General features: G+C 39.9%; 1 protein-coding gene and 1 long non-coding RNA gene across 2 annotated transcripts in view; one reads left to right on the top strand and one right to left on the bottom strand.

Moving 5' to 3' along the window:
- Positions 1-5070: 5070 nt before the first annotated feature.
- The window catches only part of LOC120322846, a 53542-nt gene continuing 41682 nt past the window's right edge, over positions 5071-16930 (bottom strand). The window contains exon 3 of the long non-coding RNA XR_005562783.1: positions 5071-5188. This is a non-coding gene — a long non-coding RNA (uncharacterized LOC120322846). The remainder of the gene's footprint in view (positions 5189-16930) is intronic.
- On the top strand, positions 6500-15535 carry PLAU (plasminogen activator, urokinase). Its single transcript, XM_027739896.2, has 11 exons — positions 6500-6546; positions 8048-8145; positions 9257-9311; positions 9485-9589; positions 10130-10295; positions 10631-10716; positions 10830-11019; positions 11645-11799; positions 12711-12851; positions 13432-13580; positions 14426-15535. Exons 2-11 carry the CDS (start codon positions 8095-8097, stop codon positions 14618-14620), a joined length of 1293 nt encoding a protein of 430 aa, XP_027595697.1. The 5' UTR covers positions 6500-6546; positions 8048-8094; the 3' UTR covers positions 14621-15535.

A 16930-nucleotide genomic window follows, 5' to 3' on the forward strand; every position in this document is an offset into this window, starting at 1 on the left:
ATTCTACCTGAGGTGTGAGACCTGCACGACCTGCTGTGCTCTCCCCGGAGACCAAGCCAATAACAGCAGGCAGTGCCGCGCCCTACTGAGGGCAGCACAATTAATTGTCTCTCCACTAAGAAAGCTGTTACAGCATTAGTGCTGCTTGGCAGGGCAGCTGGTAAAATCAACAACTGCCTATGTTAGTTTAGGCATTTGTCTTCCTTCATGAGTAGGAAAGCCAAAGACAGAGGAGGAGGAAGTAGAACCCTAAATGATCTTTGCAGGCAACCTTTCACAGAGATGAACAGTGCCAATTTTCTTGCCTGGGCTGTATTGCACAGGGGATTTAGGGTATGCTGCTTCCTCGGACGTGCCATCGCTGGGATAGCTTGCAGAACTCAACCCTCAACATTTGCTTTTTGCCCCCAGATTTTAGCAAATCTTTTTTCTCCACAAGTATGCCAACTGGCACACTTTCAGTTTGTTGGTTTTCCCGTGGAATGTGAATCTGATTGACTGATGTACTGCAGAAATAATAGTCCAGATCAGCTGTTTCTGTCCATTTCCAATGTTAGATTTCAATGTGCTATTCCAGACCAGTAAATGGTAGGTAGACAAAGGATTCCCTTGAAAAATATCCTACTTCAGGATTTAAGATCACCAAATGAAGCACAACTTAATCCCTAAAAGAACCCGTATCTGCTTTCTGCCTTCTCACTTTACTCAGAAATCTTCTTTTCTGTGTTTTCCCAGTGCTAGCAGCACTTTAGTTTCAACTCAAGATAGGCCTACATCTAAACACAAACATAATTTTCAACTATTTAGGATCTGGATGCAAGATCTGTAGCTCAGACTAATTTTTGCTTTAGATATTAGCTGTCTCAACTGGGCAATTTGAACAAATGTCAAAGAGATTGCTGATTGTCATAATCAATGAACGCTAAATGAGATAGCAGAGTTTAAAAGCATACTAAAAACTGAAGCAAAGTTTAAAAGCAGGTGCATATCAAGCTGATGAAGAAATCCTCAGATGTGATCACTGCGGTTCAAAAAAAATATCCGTATCCGGACAGCTCACTGAAACAACAAAGCATTGTATACGAAAAAGGAACACTTGTCAAGGAGCTGCTCTCTGTGCATGAATGGAACGGCCCAGTGAGCGGGGATTTCACAGGCACTCAAGGTGACACTGGCTTAGTTGAGAGATAAACACCGGCTACTCCTGCTGCTTACAAAGCAACGAGCGGTGCCAACGAGCATCCGAGGGAGTCCGGTGGCTCTCAACAGATAACACTCTGCTACTTCTACCCGCAGAGATAACACAGATAAGAGGAAAAGCAGTAGGCAGCAAGGAAAAGGAACAAAATTTTAAATAAAGAAACCTGAGCAGCTGAATTATACCTAAAGGAAATGAGATCACCATTTACTTCAGATTCCAACCACAAACAACTGACAAGTAATCAAGAGTCATTAAAGTAGAAGAATTTTTATGAATCACATCCAACTTAAAATCAGCTACTCTGGAAATTCCTGGGACTCATACAAAGTGTAATTTGAGAGAATAAGATTAAAGAGCAAGCTTTATATTTTTAACTTTACGAATGGTGATAATGTAACATTTGAAATCTTTTTGTTTACATTTCAAAATCTAATGGTTTTTTCAGTCATTCCCCTTATTATCTCAAGAGCTAGAACTAAATTGATTAAAAAATGTAACTTGGCTAACATCAGAGGGAGAATACAAAATGTTTTACTGTAAAAGTAACCATGTTTTTCAAGATAAAGATAGAATAATCTAAAACAACTTTATACTGGAAAATTTTCCTCAAACTTGTAACACATTTTCTGACTGCCTTAAAATCTTTTCTGTGATAATCCAAAATTAACTGTAAACCAACACAATTTGATTTTGAAGCTGCATTCCAATACACGGAGCAATTGTAAATATTCTTGAAATTCTATACCCAGTTTGGGCAACTTAAAAAAAATCAAACAACAAGAAGCTATTATCATTATGTACATGACAAGTCATGTCAATCTTTTGGCATGACTTCTAGATGTTTTCTTAGGTTTTGTATTGTTAATCACTAACCAAATACTGAATGTGTGGCTTAACCCGTCTTTTATGTGAGATGACAGAGGCTTAAGCACACATAACTGCTCATATGTAAATTTAGACTTCTCCATTCCTAATGTACCACAAATAGAGAGGACTTGCAAATGATTATTCTACTTCATGGTAAGCCATGTTGGCAAAACAGACATTTTACTAGTCAAAGGACTAATTGTGATGTTAGTTATACTTGATACAAACCAGAACAACCACCAGACTTAAGGCAATGTAAAGCCTCAGGCACACCTGAGCTCAGACTCTGCAAGTGCCATGGACAGTGCCCCTGCACTGTGACCCATTAATTTTAGTAGGACCTTGCACAAGTGCCTGCTCACAGAGCCAGGATCTCAGATTTAGGGTAGATTTCCAAGAATGGTTGCAATTTTAAGCATGTGGAAATTCCTATTAGGCTAATGAATGTCTGTGACTGAGAAAATCAATATGGAATATCAGGGTACCACAGTGAGGGATACTTTTCCTTATAGAACAGCCCTTCTCTAGCAGTTCTTGTTACTAATATTTATAGTGTTATTTAACTCTCTGTGAGTTCTAGTCTTTTGGGGTTTACTGATGGACCACCAGAGTCAATGTGTGGTGGATGGTATTTCTCTTTAGTTTTAATATTTTATCATCAGCTGTGAAAATGAACATTGTAACTAACAATACCTCCACCCTAGCAACTTCTGCAGAACAATGCAAACCTCACAATCTCTTTCAGCGCACCACCATATGATAAAACCCCTGTATTTCTTTAAGAGGGTCAGTGTCATCATCTAGCTGGAATGGAATGTCTTCTTTTTTAGATTTGCTAGGTCAGGCTGGCCGATTAGTCTGAAACATTCAAGTTACTTCAGCTATAAATTAAAAGAATCAGCATGATTTTTACTGGGAACTGAAAACTGAAACAAAGAATCACAGTAACCCAAGAACTGCCTGACTGTGGATCTGATCCTACTTGCTCTGCAGGGTTGGACCCACTGCATCTGACCTCTGTTTTGGAGAAGTGCTATATGACTGCAGGGGGTTCACAGGCTGGAATCACATGAGCAGCTCATTATAGATGTATACATTTTCTTTATTCTGTGCTATAATCCAGGTGCAGAAAAGAGAAATACATAAAACCCTATTGTTAACAGCCCTGACTACATAATACACTTGAGATTTTGTGAGTAATGTTTTCTCGTTTAGATGCTGTATTCCTACTGAGCAGGTAAAGTGTCTTCTACAAGGTCACCTGTACCACTTCCTGGACCACCTCTTTTCTTCACAAGTCTTTTTCCTTCCTTCCTGCCTACACCTCTGCCAAATTCTGGTAAGAGACCAAGGTGATGAAACCACAGACACGTATAAGGAAAAGGAAATAAATACTGGAAAGCACAAAGTGGCTCTCAAAATACAAAACTTGTTCATGAGTCTGTACAAGAGTTTCTCTCCTGAGACCCATGGCTAGTCATTAATCAGTATCTACTGGGCAAATGAGTTCCACTGAGAGTCTTGCACTAGACATCTCATTTTATTCACTGTTCTTCAAAAAACACTGATTTTGCGTTATAAAGACCAGATTTTCCTCTGTCCTGTCACAATCCTATTCCGGAGAGATAACATGGTTTGTAACAGGGCTCTTCTAAACCCTTGAGACATGCAGTAGTGGACAAATGCTGACCCTGAAGCTACCAAACGTCCGTTGGTAGCAGAACCAGTCCTGTTTCATCCCTCCCACTCCTTGGATCTGAGCATTTCCTATCTGTGCAGGCAGGTCCAGCTTTGAGGTCAGATGGAGGTCATGGCAGAAATGCCAGCTACAGATTTTCCAAAGTCTCTGCCTTAAGACAGGGCACGTAACAAGGGTCCAAGGGTTTCTTTCAGCCAAAACCTTACTTTAGATCTTGTGCTAGCCATCAGCCAGCTCAGTGAACTCAGGAACTGGAGTTCATTTCTGCTTCCTTAAGTCACTTAATGCTCATAGAGATCATGCAGTCTTGTTTGCTGTGAGATTACTTGGAATACCAAAACAAACTCATTTGCTGCCAGCTTGGAGATCTCTCTACTAAACCACAGTTTCAGGTCAGTCATTCAACTATAATTCATTCACCTATCCAGGTGCAAATATTCAGACCAAAGGAATTCGATGGCACTAAACTGGCACCGCAAACATGAGAGAATTTCTGATCAGTAACTGTCACCAGTCTGATTGAAACAAAGTGACACCACAGCCCAAGTCACGTCTCCTGGTGGCCTTCTAGATATATTTAAGTAATACAGTATTTCAGTAAAACTTAAGTACATGACAAATGGTAGAAAAAGGGAGTTTTGAACCTTGCTGTACCTCGTGTCAGAGTGAAAATGGCAAAAGGTTTTGGCTGTTGGTCCTGGGAAACAAGTCTGAACCTTCAGGTTTTAGGGGGAAAATGAGGAACAGGAGACACCTACACAGCTTGGTCAAAGGTTCAGTGAGAAGATAACTGCTCACAATTCTACAGCACTTCCCAGGGAACAACAAATGTGAAAGAGGAAAGCTGGTTGCTCTACAGTTGACTTTTCTTCCAGAAGGAGAGTTTGAGGCCTAGCACCTCTTCCTTGGGAGTAAGGAGAAGAAAGGAGAGGTGCTGTCCAGGCCTGGGGAGCCCTCTTCTTCCTGCATCTTGTCCCTTCCCTGCTTTTCCTGCTGAATCAAACCATGACCCATTTCTTCATTTATTATCTGTAAGGTTGGTGTACTAAAATTAATTGAGTAAAGGTTACAGACCATTTTTAAAATGTGGATTATTCCTCCCTCTCTGGAATTGATTCCCCAGGACAAGTTTACTCGATAACCACTCTTCTGAAGTGAAGAGTGCCATGGGGATTCTACCTTCATATTTTCTGCCCTGTTTCTTAGAGGATTTAATTGCTTGTGATGTTGATATATTAAGCCACCACAGAATGAGAGAAGAATTACTCTCCTGAAATTCAGAAAGGTTTATTCCTTACCTGTGTTCACTTTTGGACTTCAAGCTTCAACTGTTTCTCCTAACTCAGTTCCTGCCATTCAGTGAAGTGAACCCAGCGTGCTTTCAGCAGCCATGAGCTCTGTTCTGATGTGAGCCTGAAGATCTGAACAGAAGGGAATAGAGAATGTAAGCAGACAGTACCCAGATAAAGGCACGGTTATACCCCAGACTTGACACAAATAGAAGGTGGGGAGGGAAGAAGAAAGCTGAGCCATCCTCATAGCAGTCATTACATGTGGAACATAGAAGGGTGGTCTCCCTAAGCCCTGAATTGTCCAGTTATGAAAATGTTTTTCTTGAGGGGAGTTCAGGTCAACTCCTGCTCTGACCTGACCTCTGAAGAAACTGCACTTCATCAGCTACAAAGCCTATGGAGACCTACTTCAGCTTAGTCACCCGAACTACCTGAAGGTAAACTCTGTGAATATACCCACAAATATTATGTACTGGTTTGCTGTTATTCACTGCATTGCTATAACATCGCAGTATAACGTGAAAAAATCACATTTGACTGGGCCAAGAAAGACTATCCCTTCTTAGATAGACGTCTGCTAGTTTGTATTTCCATCCTCATCTTATGAAATGAACATGCTTTGAATACTTCTTTGGAAGACAGAAATTATAAGAAAACCGTGACCAGTTTCTCACGAGCAGCAGATTGCTACGGGCAAGAGAGCTGTAAGTAACTTTGGAGAACATAAGTTTAGCACCTGCTGTGAGCCCCGTGTCCTAATAGATTGCAGCTGGCATGACGAATGCTCCCTGTTCGCCCCATTGTTCTGCGTTTCTGCTGGAGACAGCTCTCTGAAAACACACCCAGTGCTTCAAGCACGCATTCTGGCCCAATACTCCCTCCCAGCGGGCTGTGTTTAACCCACATCTGAAAGAATGTAACCCTCTATTAATTAATAAATCACTTGTGCTTCTCTCATTATGGGTAGCACCATATGAATAAAATACACCACATTTGCTTGTATCTCTAGGCATCCTTATTGACATTCTACGTTTATCACTAATGTATATACATAAACGTTATCATTCTATGTCATGTCTCCGGGCATGTTTCTCGTGTTTCTCATAGCTCTCACATTTCTCTTTTGGTTTTATAAACGCCTCTAAGGCATTGCTGGCTGCCGCGGGGAAGCCAAGGAGCTCCTTCCAGAAATCTTGCTCTGAACAATGCTGCCCTCCCTGACCGTACCCCCTTCCCCCGAAACTAAAAAGCACTATTAAAAATTTCCCCCTTGAGTCACTCCAGCAGCTTTGTCTACAGAGGTGAGAGCCGCAGCATCGGCTCACTGCCGGGAGATGGGGCGGTGCGGACCCGCCCCAGAGCGGCCGCAGCGGGGGCGGTCCCGGGCCGGCCCTTTATAGAGCCCGCTCCGGGGCGCTCCGGCAGCCGCTGCTGCAGCTCCGCCGTGGGCATCCATCGGCACCGCCGCTCCACGGGATCCGCCGCCGGTAAGTGCCGCGCTTCTAAAACCCGGTTGTCATCTAAGGGCACAAGTGCCGGGTCTGAGTCGAACAGAGTGAAGCTGCTCTTTAAATTAAATTAAAAAAAGAATAACAATCTGGTGTCATGCCGTATTGCAGCAGCGGGGAAGGTCAGTTCTACGTGCTGCAGTATGTCAGAATTTTGACGGGGAATCAGCAGTATTGCTATTCGTGATGTGAAAGTTGGGCCTGAGAAACTGATTATGGTGACAAATGATAAGTTACTTGCTGCCAAAAATGCTAAAAATAATTCTCTTAAGTATGTTTAGGGGAAAATATATCTGCTGAAATCACATCTGAATCTGAAAAGCATGCACAGCCAAGTACCTGAGGCATGATTTTGCTTCTTGCATTATGAAACCTGCTACAAGCAAAGGGTGTGTCTACATTAGCACTTTGATTTTCATGTCTATTTTCCAAATGAATCCAGTGAGCTCTGTTCCCCATGTTTTGGTTCACACCACAGAGTGTGTGAACTTTAGCGTGTGCCCTAATGAACTGTAGAGTACTTCCACTCCATTTCTCCCCAGAAAAACCAAACTGGAAGGTACAATCAATGTATTAGAAGGCACTCAGTCTGCAGGACCGAATAGAATTAGTCCAATATAGAAACCTCTGAAGCAGGTACAGTGTGGAGCAAGTCTTCAGCACCAACTTAGTTCTGTACATCCTCTTCTACTGCAGTGCTTGCCAGTGTAAATATAACTAAGATTCCCATGGAATCTTTTCAAGTTTCACAGTTTTCTAGAACTGAGGATGCTTTTTAAAAAATCATCCCATGACTTGCATTGCAATTCAAAAAAGAGAAGAAGATCTATTGCTGTTTTACTGTACTCCCCATTGTTGTCACAAGGTAATTATCTACCAGTCCCTCTTGGTAAGATTGCTATAATGCTTGGCTACAAGAGCCAGCTGCATATAAGAAATCAAGACAGAACGTGTTGTAAGCCTCTAATATCGTAAATAAGTGAGGTAACATCACAAGCAGACTTTCAAGAGTTTGCAGTGGTGAGAGGTGGCCAGGCTTACATATCAACAAGATGCAGTAGGTAACTACAGAGGTACTGAAAAAAGGAGCTTTCCCATTCATTCCCTGAAGTTAGATGTTCAGTGCTTTTATTGTAAGGTAGTAATGATCAATTAAATACATACAAACAGCTGGACAGCAGCTAAATAAATCTGCCAACTTCCAATTTTTAGTCCGCACTGCAAAAACTGAGTATGGATTTTTCCAATTTCCCCTTCTCTGCTTCATTAATCAGTTGTATTGCTGAGTGTACAAGAAAAAAGCTTCAAACAATAATCTCAAATTTAATATGTGGAGATAATAAGCAGATATTCCACAGCAAGTTAATGCTAGTGTCTTCATTGTGTTGTGACTTATTATGAAACCAGCTGAGGACAACAGAAGCAAGAAAGCTGACATTGCAAGCTATAGCATGACATGAAGTTCCTCTTTTATTTTCAGAATCAAATAATACAGATAGAAGAGGCACAAAGTGAGAAGTTAACAACATGAAGTTACTCATCTTTCTCATAGTAGCCCTTGTCATGGGACCAGATTCTGTAAGTTTTGAAATAAATGGTGGGTTGGTTTGCTTGGAACCACTTCTGGGTTTGACTACACTTTCTGCTTTGGACACTGTAACAGGCTTTTGCCTTGAATTCTATTTTACTGCCTTTGCATGCACATATATACCTGCTGTGCATATACCTCAAAGAAACCTGTTTCGAGTCCTTTGGTTTTTCTCCCGATTCTGTTCCACCTTAAGGCATTCATATAGCATTCAGATAGTGAAGGCATTCAATAATCAAGAAATCTAGCTTTTCTATTTTTCTCTTAAAGCAATTTAGATATGGACACTGAGCACCAAGATCTTGCTGGTCTTTTCTGGAGGTGGATATTGGGCCTTAGCTAAATTTTCCCCTCCCCTACTTGAAAGTGTGATGCTAAAAAAGGAATAATAGATACTAATTTGAGTATTTTTGACTATCAACTTGTATGACAGTTGGTGCCTATCAGCAAAGCCATTCACCAACATTATGGAACTATGTTGTTATCATTATTTGTTTTAGCTCAAGCAAGCCCATTTGACCTCTGGAAGAAATACAGTAAAAACCTAATCTTATTTAATTTCATGGAGAGAGAAATATCCAGACTGCAAAGCAGAGGCAGAGCCTTGAAAGACAGAGCAAGAATCTATTGTTGTATAAATCTACTATCTTTTATTCTATGGCCCAAATGTGGAGCACCAAGGTCACTAAAATGACAGAGGCAGCTGGTGAATGTTGTATCTTTGCTGCAGTGCTTGGTGGAGTGGGAGAAGCTTCCTTCCCTGTTTTAGGGACACTGACCTTTAAATGCTGCCTGGGTTCTTCCAGCATAAATAATTGCAATGTTTCCCTGATGCAGTGGACCAACTTGGAGGGGCTTTTCTGAGGGTTTGTTTGCCTGATGTGGGATTTTTTTTTTCCTTCCCTATTCTGCTTTGCTCAAGTACAGTTCCACTCTTCATTCATATCCAGATTCCACAGAGCAGGTTCAGCTGGTAACTACATGCAAAAAACCTAAACTGTTGAAGCTATGCAGTAGGGAACAGAGCTTGGGCCCATAAAAGGTAATCACACCACATAAAATAAACTGCTTCCTTAAAAGCCTTTCTTTCTTTTCCCTTAGGGTTATAGCTGGAAGTACTACAACATGCTATACAAACGCAGATCAGATCACAAGGGTAAGTATCTGCTTGTTCTACTGGAACCTAAAATCTTATTATCTTGCAATTATATCTTCATACCAGAAGGAGGGCTCTTAATGACACTTAAACACCTAAAACTAGTTTGCAATTACATTTCACCTCTTTATTCAAATGTTTTGTCTATAATTAGCAATGTTTTTTACTTACAGAATGCTCTTGTTTGAATGGAGGAACTTGCATTACCTATTACCTCTTCAGTGGAATTAGTCGCTGTGTATGCCCAGAAGGATACACTGGGATTCACTGTGAACTAGGTAGAGTATTTGTCTTCCTTAATACCAGCTAAATTGATTGAAAAGGTCTAAAAAGATAGTTAAATAATTAAAATGAAATGCTAAGTGAAAGTATTACCCATAAATGGGGCTTGACAGTCTTTAGCACTTTATGTTAACAGAATAAGTGAGCAGAGACAACTAAATGTTGGTGCAACATTTAGTGAGGATCTCCTTTTTTTGTCTGCCTCTTCAATAACGTTGCTTACCTCAACCTTTCTTTTTAGTTTGTAGTGAAAAAAGTGAACTTGTTTGTGAGTCTTCAGAAGCAGAATCAATTGTATTGTGAAATTCACTGAAACTATTAAAGAATTAATATCCATGCTTTAAAATGTGAGATACTTGATGCTCAAATTCACACAGGACAAATGTAATAAAAAATATATACTCAGTCTAGATTTTGCATCATCTGTTTTTGATTGTATTGCAAGAACTTCTTCCTCATTAAAAGGCTTTATCCATGTCTGTCACAGAACAGTTACAAACAAGAACATGCTGCTAATAAAATATTTCTTTTCTCAGAGACTGATAGCAAATGCTATACTCAAAATGGGGAGGACTACAGAGGGATGGCAACAGAAGACGAATGTCTGCCATGGAACTCGCCCTCACTATTCAGGAGGGGTCTTTACAATGCTTACTTGGAGAATGCTTTGCAGCTTGGACTGGGCAAACACAGCTACTGCAGGTATGAAAAGCATCACTCTCACTGGGAGGACTTCTATTGTCACAGCCCTAGAGGTGCTCAGTGAGGAACATGTTTTTTAAAAATAACAATATTACAGAGATGATTTTTGACTAAAAATGTTTGGAATGTGACTCTCTGAAGTGTCTGTAGAGTTCTTCACTGAAGCTGATTGTACTGCAAAATTTACAGTATATAAGAGTAATAGTCAGCTGCGAGTTATTTTCTCTGGCGTATCTTGTGACAAAACATTTGGTTTTTTTCAGGATGCTTCATATTAAGATATTATTATTTTTAAAAACTGTTTTTATGAAAAGAACACTTTCTTTGTCTTTTAGAAACCCAAATGGGAGGAACCAGCCCTGGTGTTACACCAAAAAGGGACGTGCCATTAAAGAAATATCCTGTAACATAAAGAAATGTGGTAAGTAACATCAGTTTCAAGACACCTGTGTTTTTTTAATTTTTTTAATTTTTAATAGCACAAGGTTAATGTTTAGTTGTAAGAACATCTGAACAAAATTTGTCCTCTCATAGGGCCTTCATGTGGTCAAAGAAGCATGAGCAAGAACTTCAAGATTGTTGGTGGAAGGCAGGCAGAGGTTGAGTCTCAGCCTTGGATAGCTGGTATCTTCCAAAACATAAGGGGCACGGACCACTTCCTGTGCGGTGGCAGCCTCATCGACCCCTGCTGGGTGCTGACGGCAGCACACTGCTTTCACAATCCGTAAGTTTACAGTCCCATGTGCTTCTATTTGCAACCGATTTCTTCGTGTGCTGCTCACTGAGCAACCCTTCCAAATGTACCACAGTAAGAATGTTCTGTTGATCGAACAAAACAAGAAGAGCAGCCAGAAATATTAAGCCTCTGGGAGCCCACATCCAGCAGAATGAGCTAACAAGATGTGAACTGTTTGGTGGATGATGCCATTTAAACAACTTAGCCTGTACTGGAGCCAGGGTTTCATTTTTACTGTAGCTGTTCCCAAAACTCAGTAATTGTACTGATGGTTATGAGCTGTATGAAGAATACATCTACAGGTATTTTTTATTGGTTTTCCTGTGGAAAGCTGATCCTTTTGGCATCCTTCAGAGGATTCTTAATGCTAACAGCTTGCACTAGTAGCAACTAGATAGGTGTGCATTTCAAAATGTCTGAACACCTAAATCAATCTCTTCAAATGGAAAATCAGAATGCTTTCCTTTAGAATACTGGATAAACTTTCAAAGCTGACTAAATTTTGTTTTTTCTTAACATCAAAATAAACATGAAACAGAAGTGGGAGTGGATCTGAACTGCTGACCTCACTTTCAGAAATCAGTACTCTTCAACAATCTCTTTACTCTCTCAGGTCAAGAAGACAGCTAAACAAATCTGTCTACAAAGTCTACCTTGGAAAGTCCATACTGAATGTTACTGATGATAAGGAACAAGTATTCATGGTTGATGACATCATCTCTCATCCTGATTTTACAGATGACACAGGTGGCAATGAGAATGATATCGGTAAGTGTCATCTTAATATGAGCCTATAAACTTTGAGCATAGATGAAGGCTATGTAATTGTGGCATACATCTTCTAAAAGAAGTAGAACCAGAGAAGAGATGAAAGGGAACAGGAATTAGGTGTTTCTAGATGAAGGGAACAGGAATAGCCTGAAAACTAGGCCTGTGCTGAGCACAGGTTTTTCCACTTGCATAAATTTGGTTTGTGGCACATATCAGATGTATTACCTGGCAGACAGTCAACTATAAGCCTATCTTATCCCTGGACCTGTGCAAGACAGGGCTTTTCCATAAGCACTGTTGGCAGCATTCAATTTCTATCAGCTTATTCTGTGTCTACAGAGATCCTACTATGCATAGCAAATGACAAAAAAATGCATGCTGGTAGATTCCATCATGTAGTATGGGAATGCCATATCAGGCACCACATGAGCTGAAGGTTATCCTGAATTAATCCTGACTTTTTTAAGTCTCTGGATTTCCCAAGCCTATTCCTAGAGCAACAAAGTCAGATGAGTTTTTGCAACTTGCACAGAACAGAGTTGCCACTCTTGCACTTGACGCTTAGAACTCTACCACCCCTTCCAGGTTCCTGCTGCTAAAGTAGCAGTCAGGAAGTCGAGGTTTTAAAACATCTAAAGATACACTTGCAGAAGTCTGTCTTCTCTGAGCTACCAGCCCCTATCCTTCCAGGAAGGAAGTTCAAGTTGGAACACTTGCCAATTTTAGTGCTGGGGAATTTAATTTTTTTAGCAAATAATCACTGTCATTCCAAAAGTAAAGAGGGGAACTATATGTAACCAAAATTTAAATATAATTGCAACTATTCCAAATAGTCTTATTGTTGGAGAACTTGAGGGGAAAAACTTGCTTTACAGATCTAACTGTATCTTCTCTGACTTGTTTCGTAGCTTTGATAAGGATAAGGACAACTTCTGGACAGTGTGCAGTAGAATCCAAATATGTCAGAACGGTCTGCCTGCCAGAGAGAAACCTTTACTTACAAGACAATACCCCTTGTGAAATAGCTGGCTATGGAAAACAAGATTTTTGTAAGTGAATGATTTTCCTTTCCAAAGTTGTACTTCCACAGTGTGGGAACTTGATGTTTTTCACACCATGATCTGTGAAGTATTAAAAAAAGTTTCTATTCTATGTACTCCATATGCATCTCTCAAAGATGATTTTTGCTGGCATCTTCTCTAGTTGTCCATGGCATTTTCTTATTTGATGCTTCTCACACTTATCAACCATACAGAGTAAGCCACAATTTTTTTCATTCCTGATGTGGTGAGGGATAGAAAAAAAATTACAGCCATGTGAGAGTATTAGCAAAGGATCGCATTTGTGCAGAATATCCTTCAAAAACCATCAAACTTTCTCTCTAAAAAGGAAAATTTATATTTTGCATTTGGAATACTTGTTCTTCTCTCTGAAACTTAATATCTTAACAGTAAAAGCAAACTAATACTGCATAAGCTGGAAATAAGAACCTCAATGCAGAACTGGAATGCTTATGCTAATTTCAAGTGCTAAAATTGTGTTATATGGGGGTTTTCCTTTTTTTGTGGTTTTTTTGGAGTTTTTTTTGTCTTGGATGGTGAAAATAGTGAAATATTCTTTTGTTTGCAGATGACATCTTCTATGCTCAAAGACTGATGTCAGCCACTGTGAACTTAATATCGCAGAGAAAATGCAAATCTGAATACTATGACAACATCAGAGTTACTGACAACATGGTCTGTGCTGGAGATCCCACATGGCAGACTGATGCATGCAAGGTAAAACTGGTTTATCTTCTAAAGAATTTTAAATGCACGTACATTATATGGTTCAGCTGGTGATGTCTTGTAATTTTACTAGTCACAAGAGTCTCTCTTTATATAGCAGGAATTCAGTATATCCAGTTCGTGTTGATCTATAGTGTGGCCAAATATATGGAATAAGGTTGTAACCTAGAGTTAGGTGTTGCCTCCCTCCACACCTTCTTTTGGAAGTGCCAGAAGTACAGTATTTTAGTAATTTTTTTCCTCAAGACCTTATTTACCTTATTTACAGTGTATTCAAGTAAAGGCTGATAGATAGGCATCAGAGGAATACAGCAACTGTTCTAATCTCGGCTTGCACTTTAATTATAGCTTTGCAAGAGATAAGAGGTAAATTACAGGGAGACAATGATATCCCCCAGGTTCCTCAAAACTAGATTTACTTCTCTGCACCCTCACAGGGCAGAGTGGCCAGAGGAGTCACTAAACAGAACAAGTGTCCTCAAGTGTACCTCCAAAGTACCTTATGGATGGGAAGACAATTGATTCTGTGAAGAATTGGGCCTGCTGGTTCTAATATCTGTGATTATAAACTTAGGATGAAGGGTTGTTTGCAAGCTAACTATTCTCTCTGTATCCTGGTATGGGGAACAAGAGAACTCCTTACCTATGGAGACTGTTCAAGTCACAACAGATGCCAAACCTTCTGTCCCATCTAATTAATGTTCTCAAAGATCAAAGTTTTAGCCTGAGGGTATTTACTACTGTATTTAACTCTAGAAAAGCAATAACCACATTCTCTCTGTTATAAAGGCTCCATCTGCAGAAAATGGCCTAATCTGTTCTCTTTCTGTTGTCAGGGAGATTCCGGTGGCCCCATGGTCTGTGAACACAATGGCAGGATGATGGTTTATGGGATTGTCAGCTGGGGAGATGGCTGTGCAAAGGAAAACAAGCCTGGTGTTTACACCAGAGTAACTCGATACCTTAACTGGATCGACTCCAAGATGAATGGGGTGCTTGCCAAGAGTAATTTTCTTCCTGAACCAAAGTGACCTTTTTTCTACAGCTGGAGTGAAATGAACAAGATTCAGCCTGTACTGACACCAGGACAGTAAAGACCTGAATGTCATAAGAGGCTTTCATTTTAAATGCTTGTGTGGTCTGCCACTCACATCAGTGTTCCTGAGGCATGAGGCAGAGAGATGGTTGATATATTATCTTACTACTCTGAATTACCTGAAAACCACTCAGTGGGAAGCTAGAATATTTAACATTTAAATGAGTATTCCCATGCACGATACTATGCATAACAAGTTATCTGTCCACTTCATTTATGAGCCAGCATTTGGTCTGGAAATATTGGTACAGTTTTAACTTCAGTATTCATTTTATACATGACCTGAGACTAAAATCTCTCCTTGTTATACTGAATAATACTAAGACTCAAGTGCTACAAACCTAACCAGTTAAGACCAGTACTGAGAGAGTGATCAGACTTTGCATCAAAAAGTGGAAAAAAAAAAATGTAGTAGCTGTGTCAGTATTACAAAGTCTTAATGTATTCCACTTAAGAACTGTGCTGTAAGAAGGCGTATTGGAAAGTTGCTGGACTTCTAGGTCACATCTGTAGGTGTCTGGGTCCCTTGGAACATGTGGCTATGTAACCTCTACATGTAATATGTAATGAGGAAAAGGTTTAAGGACTTGGGACTCATTGAATGCTGCAGGTGTCAAAAGTGAGAAATTTATTTCCATTGATTTAACTGATATTATATGGAAATTAGTCCCTCCCCCTCAACTTATGCTTGGTTTTATTTTTAAACTTGTCTTTGTTTTATAGATCTGAATTTTTTATAGATTTGCATTATTTGTATGAGGGCTGGAACCTCACACTTTATTTAATTATTTTTACTGTGTTTAACTTATTGTTTGTATTATGGATTGTAAAATTTTATTAAAAAAACCTTGTTCTTATGTGTCTGTTCTTCCTCTGTTGAAAGGAGAAGGGTATGACTCAGAACTGCCATTATTGCTTTATTACTGAAGTTCCTTGGTAAAGCGTAAGTGTTTGAGCTTATTGATTATTAAGCTATTTGATATGCATAAGCTAAATTATCTTTCCAAAAAGCACAGGGGTATTAGTAAATAGTACATCTTGTAGTTTATTGCAGCCTGGGTACTTGAATTTTGCACACTGGTGAGGGAATGATAGGAATAAGAATCCTAATGAAGTCTTGTCCTTTAGACTCAAGACTGGAGCAGGTCCCATCTGCCCTATTTCTAGCTCTGTTGTTGTCAAGTCCATACCCTTTCTGGGTGATGGTACTTCTGTTTTCCCACTAACTGCCTGGGTCTGAGTTGTCAGGGGGAGGGGGAGTTGGCAGCCATGTGCTGTACTGTGACTAAGGCCCTGCCACCCCAGTCCTGTGCAGGGACACCGAGCACCACTGAAACCCGAAATGATTACTGACAGGGGGATTGCGAATTGTTGGGCAACACAACTGCTGGTTGTGTTCTGCCAACAGAAATAGGGTAGCAGAGGTAACCACTGTGTGCTGTAGAGTTAGCTGGCACAGGTGTGCTGCTTGTGCACTGCTGATTAAAGTCTGTGCAGGGAGTTAGTTAAAATTGCATTGTTTCTAGACAAGGAGTTGGAGATGTCCTGTGAGAGACTGCAAGAAGAGAAAGAAGGCACCTCTTCACTGCTTCTCTAGACAGCAAATAACAGGACAGCCTGACCAGAGTTGGCAGAGAACGGTTCAGACACAAAGTGAGCCATGATAATAAAGTTTTATACAAAAATACACTATGTTTTAAGCATGTCTTTTGGCATGCTACAACTTTCTCACCTCTGTATTCCATTTAAACAGTTATCAAAGTACTATAATCAACAAATCTCCAACAAGTGGAGAATATAGATATCCTCAGGGTAATTGCATGTGATTTTCATTGCAATGAGCAGCATATTTGCCATTGACTTCTCTGGGCTTTTTCTATGTATAAAGTCAATACAATTTCAGTTTCAACTTATTCCCATCATTATGACTATAAGTAAGAATGAAAAAGGAGTAATAAACAAAACTTGTATTTATGTCTCTTTAATTTTAATTCTAGGAAGCTCTGGAGAAATTATGAATAAAGACAGAATCTTGAAAGCAGAGGACATTTTGATGCTGTTTGGGTGTGCAATATTATTTGTTCTTTAATTTATGTTGGATAAACTGCCCCAACAAAAATTAAGTCTTTAAACACGCAGTATACATACATCTCTGCCCTGGCTGCTATATATAACTTTATATACTCTCTTTCAATGTTCCCTGCATGACTTTGACCCCAGAGTTACAATATCATCTGGTTGGCTA

Source organism: Pipra filicauda, unplaced genomic scaffold (assembly GCF_003945595.2).
Source record: "Pipra filicauda isolate LSUMZ 115617 unplaced genomic scaffold, ASM394559v2 scaffold15_size4787011_pilon, whole genome shotgun sequence".
Classification (NCBI taxonomy): Eukaryota; Metazoa; Chordata; class Aves; order Passeriformes; family Pipridae; genus Pipra; species Pipra filicauda.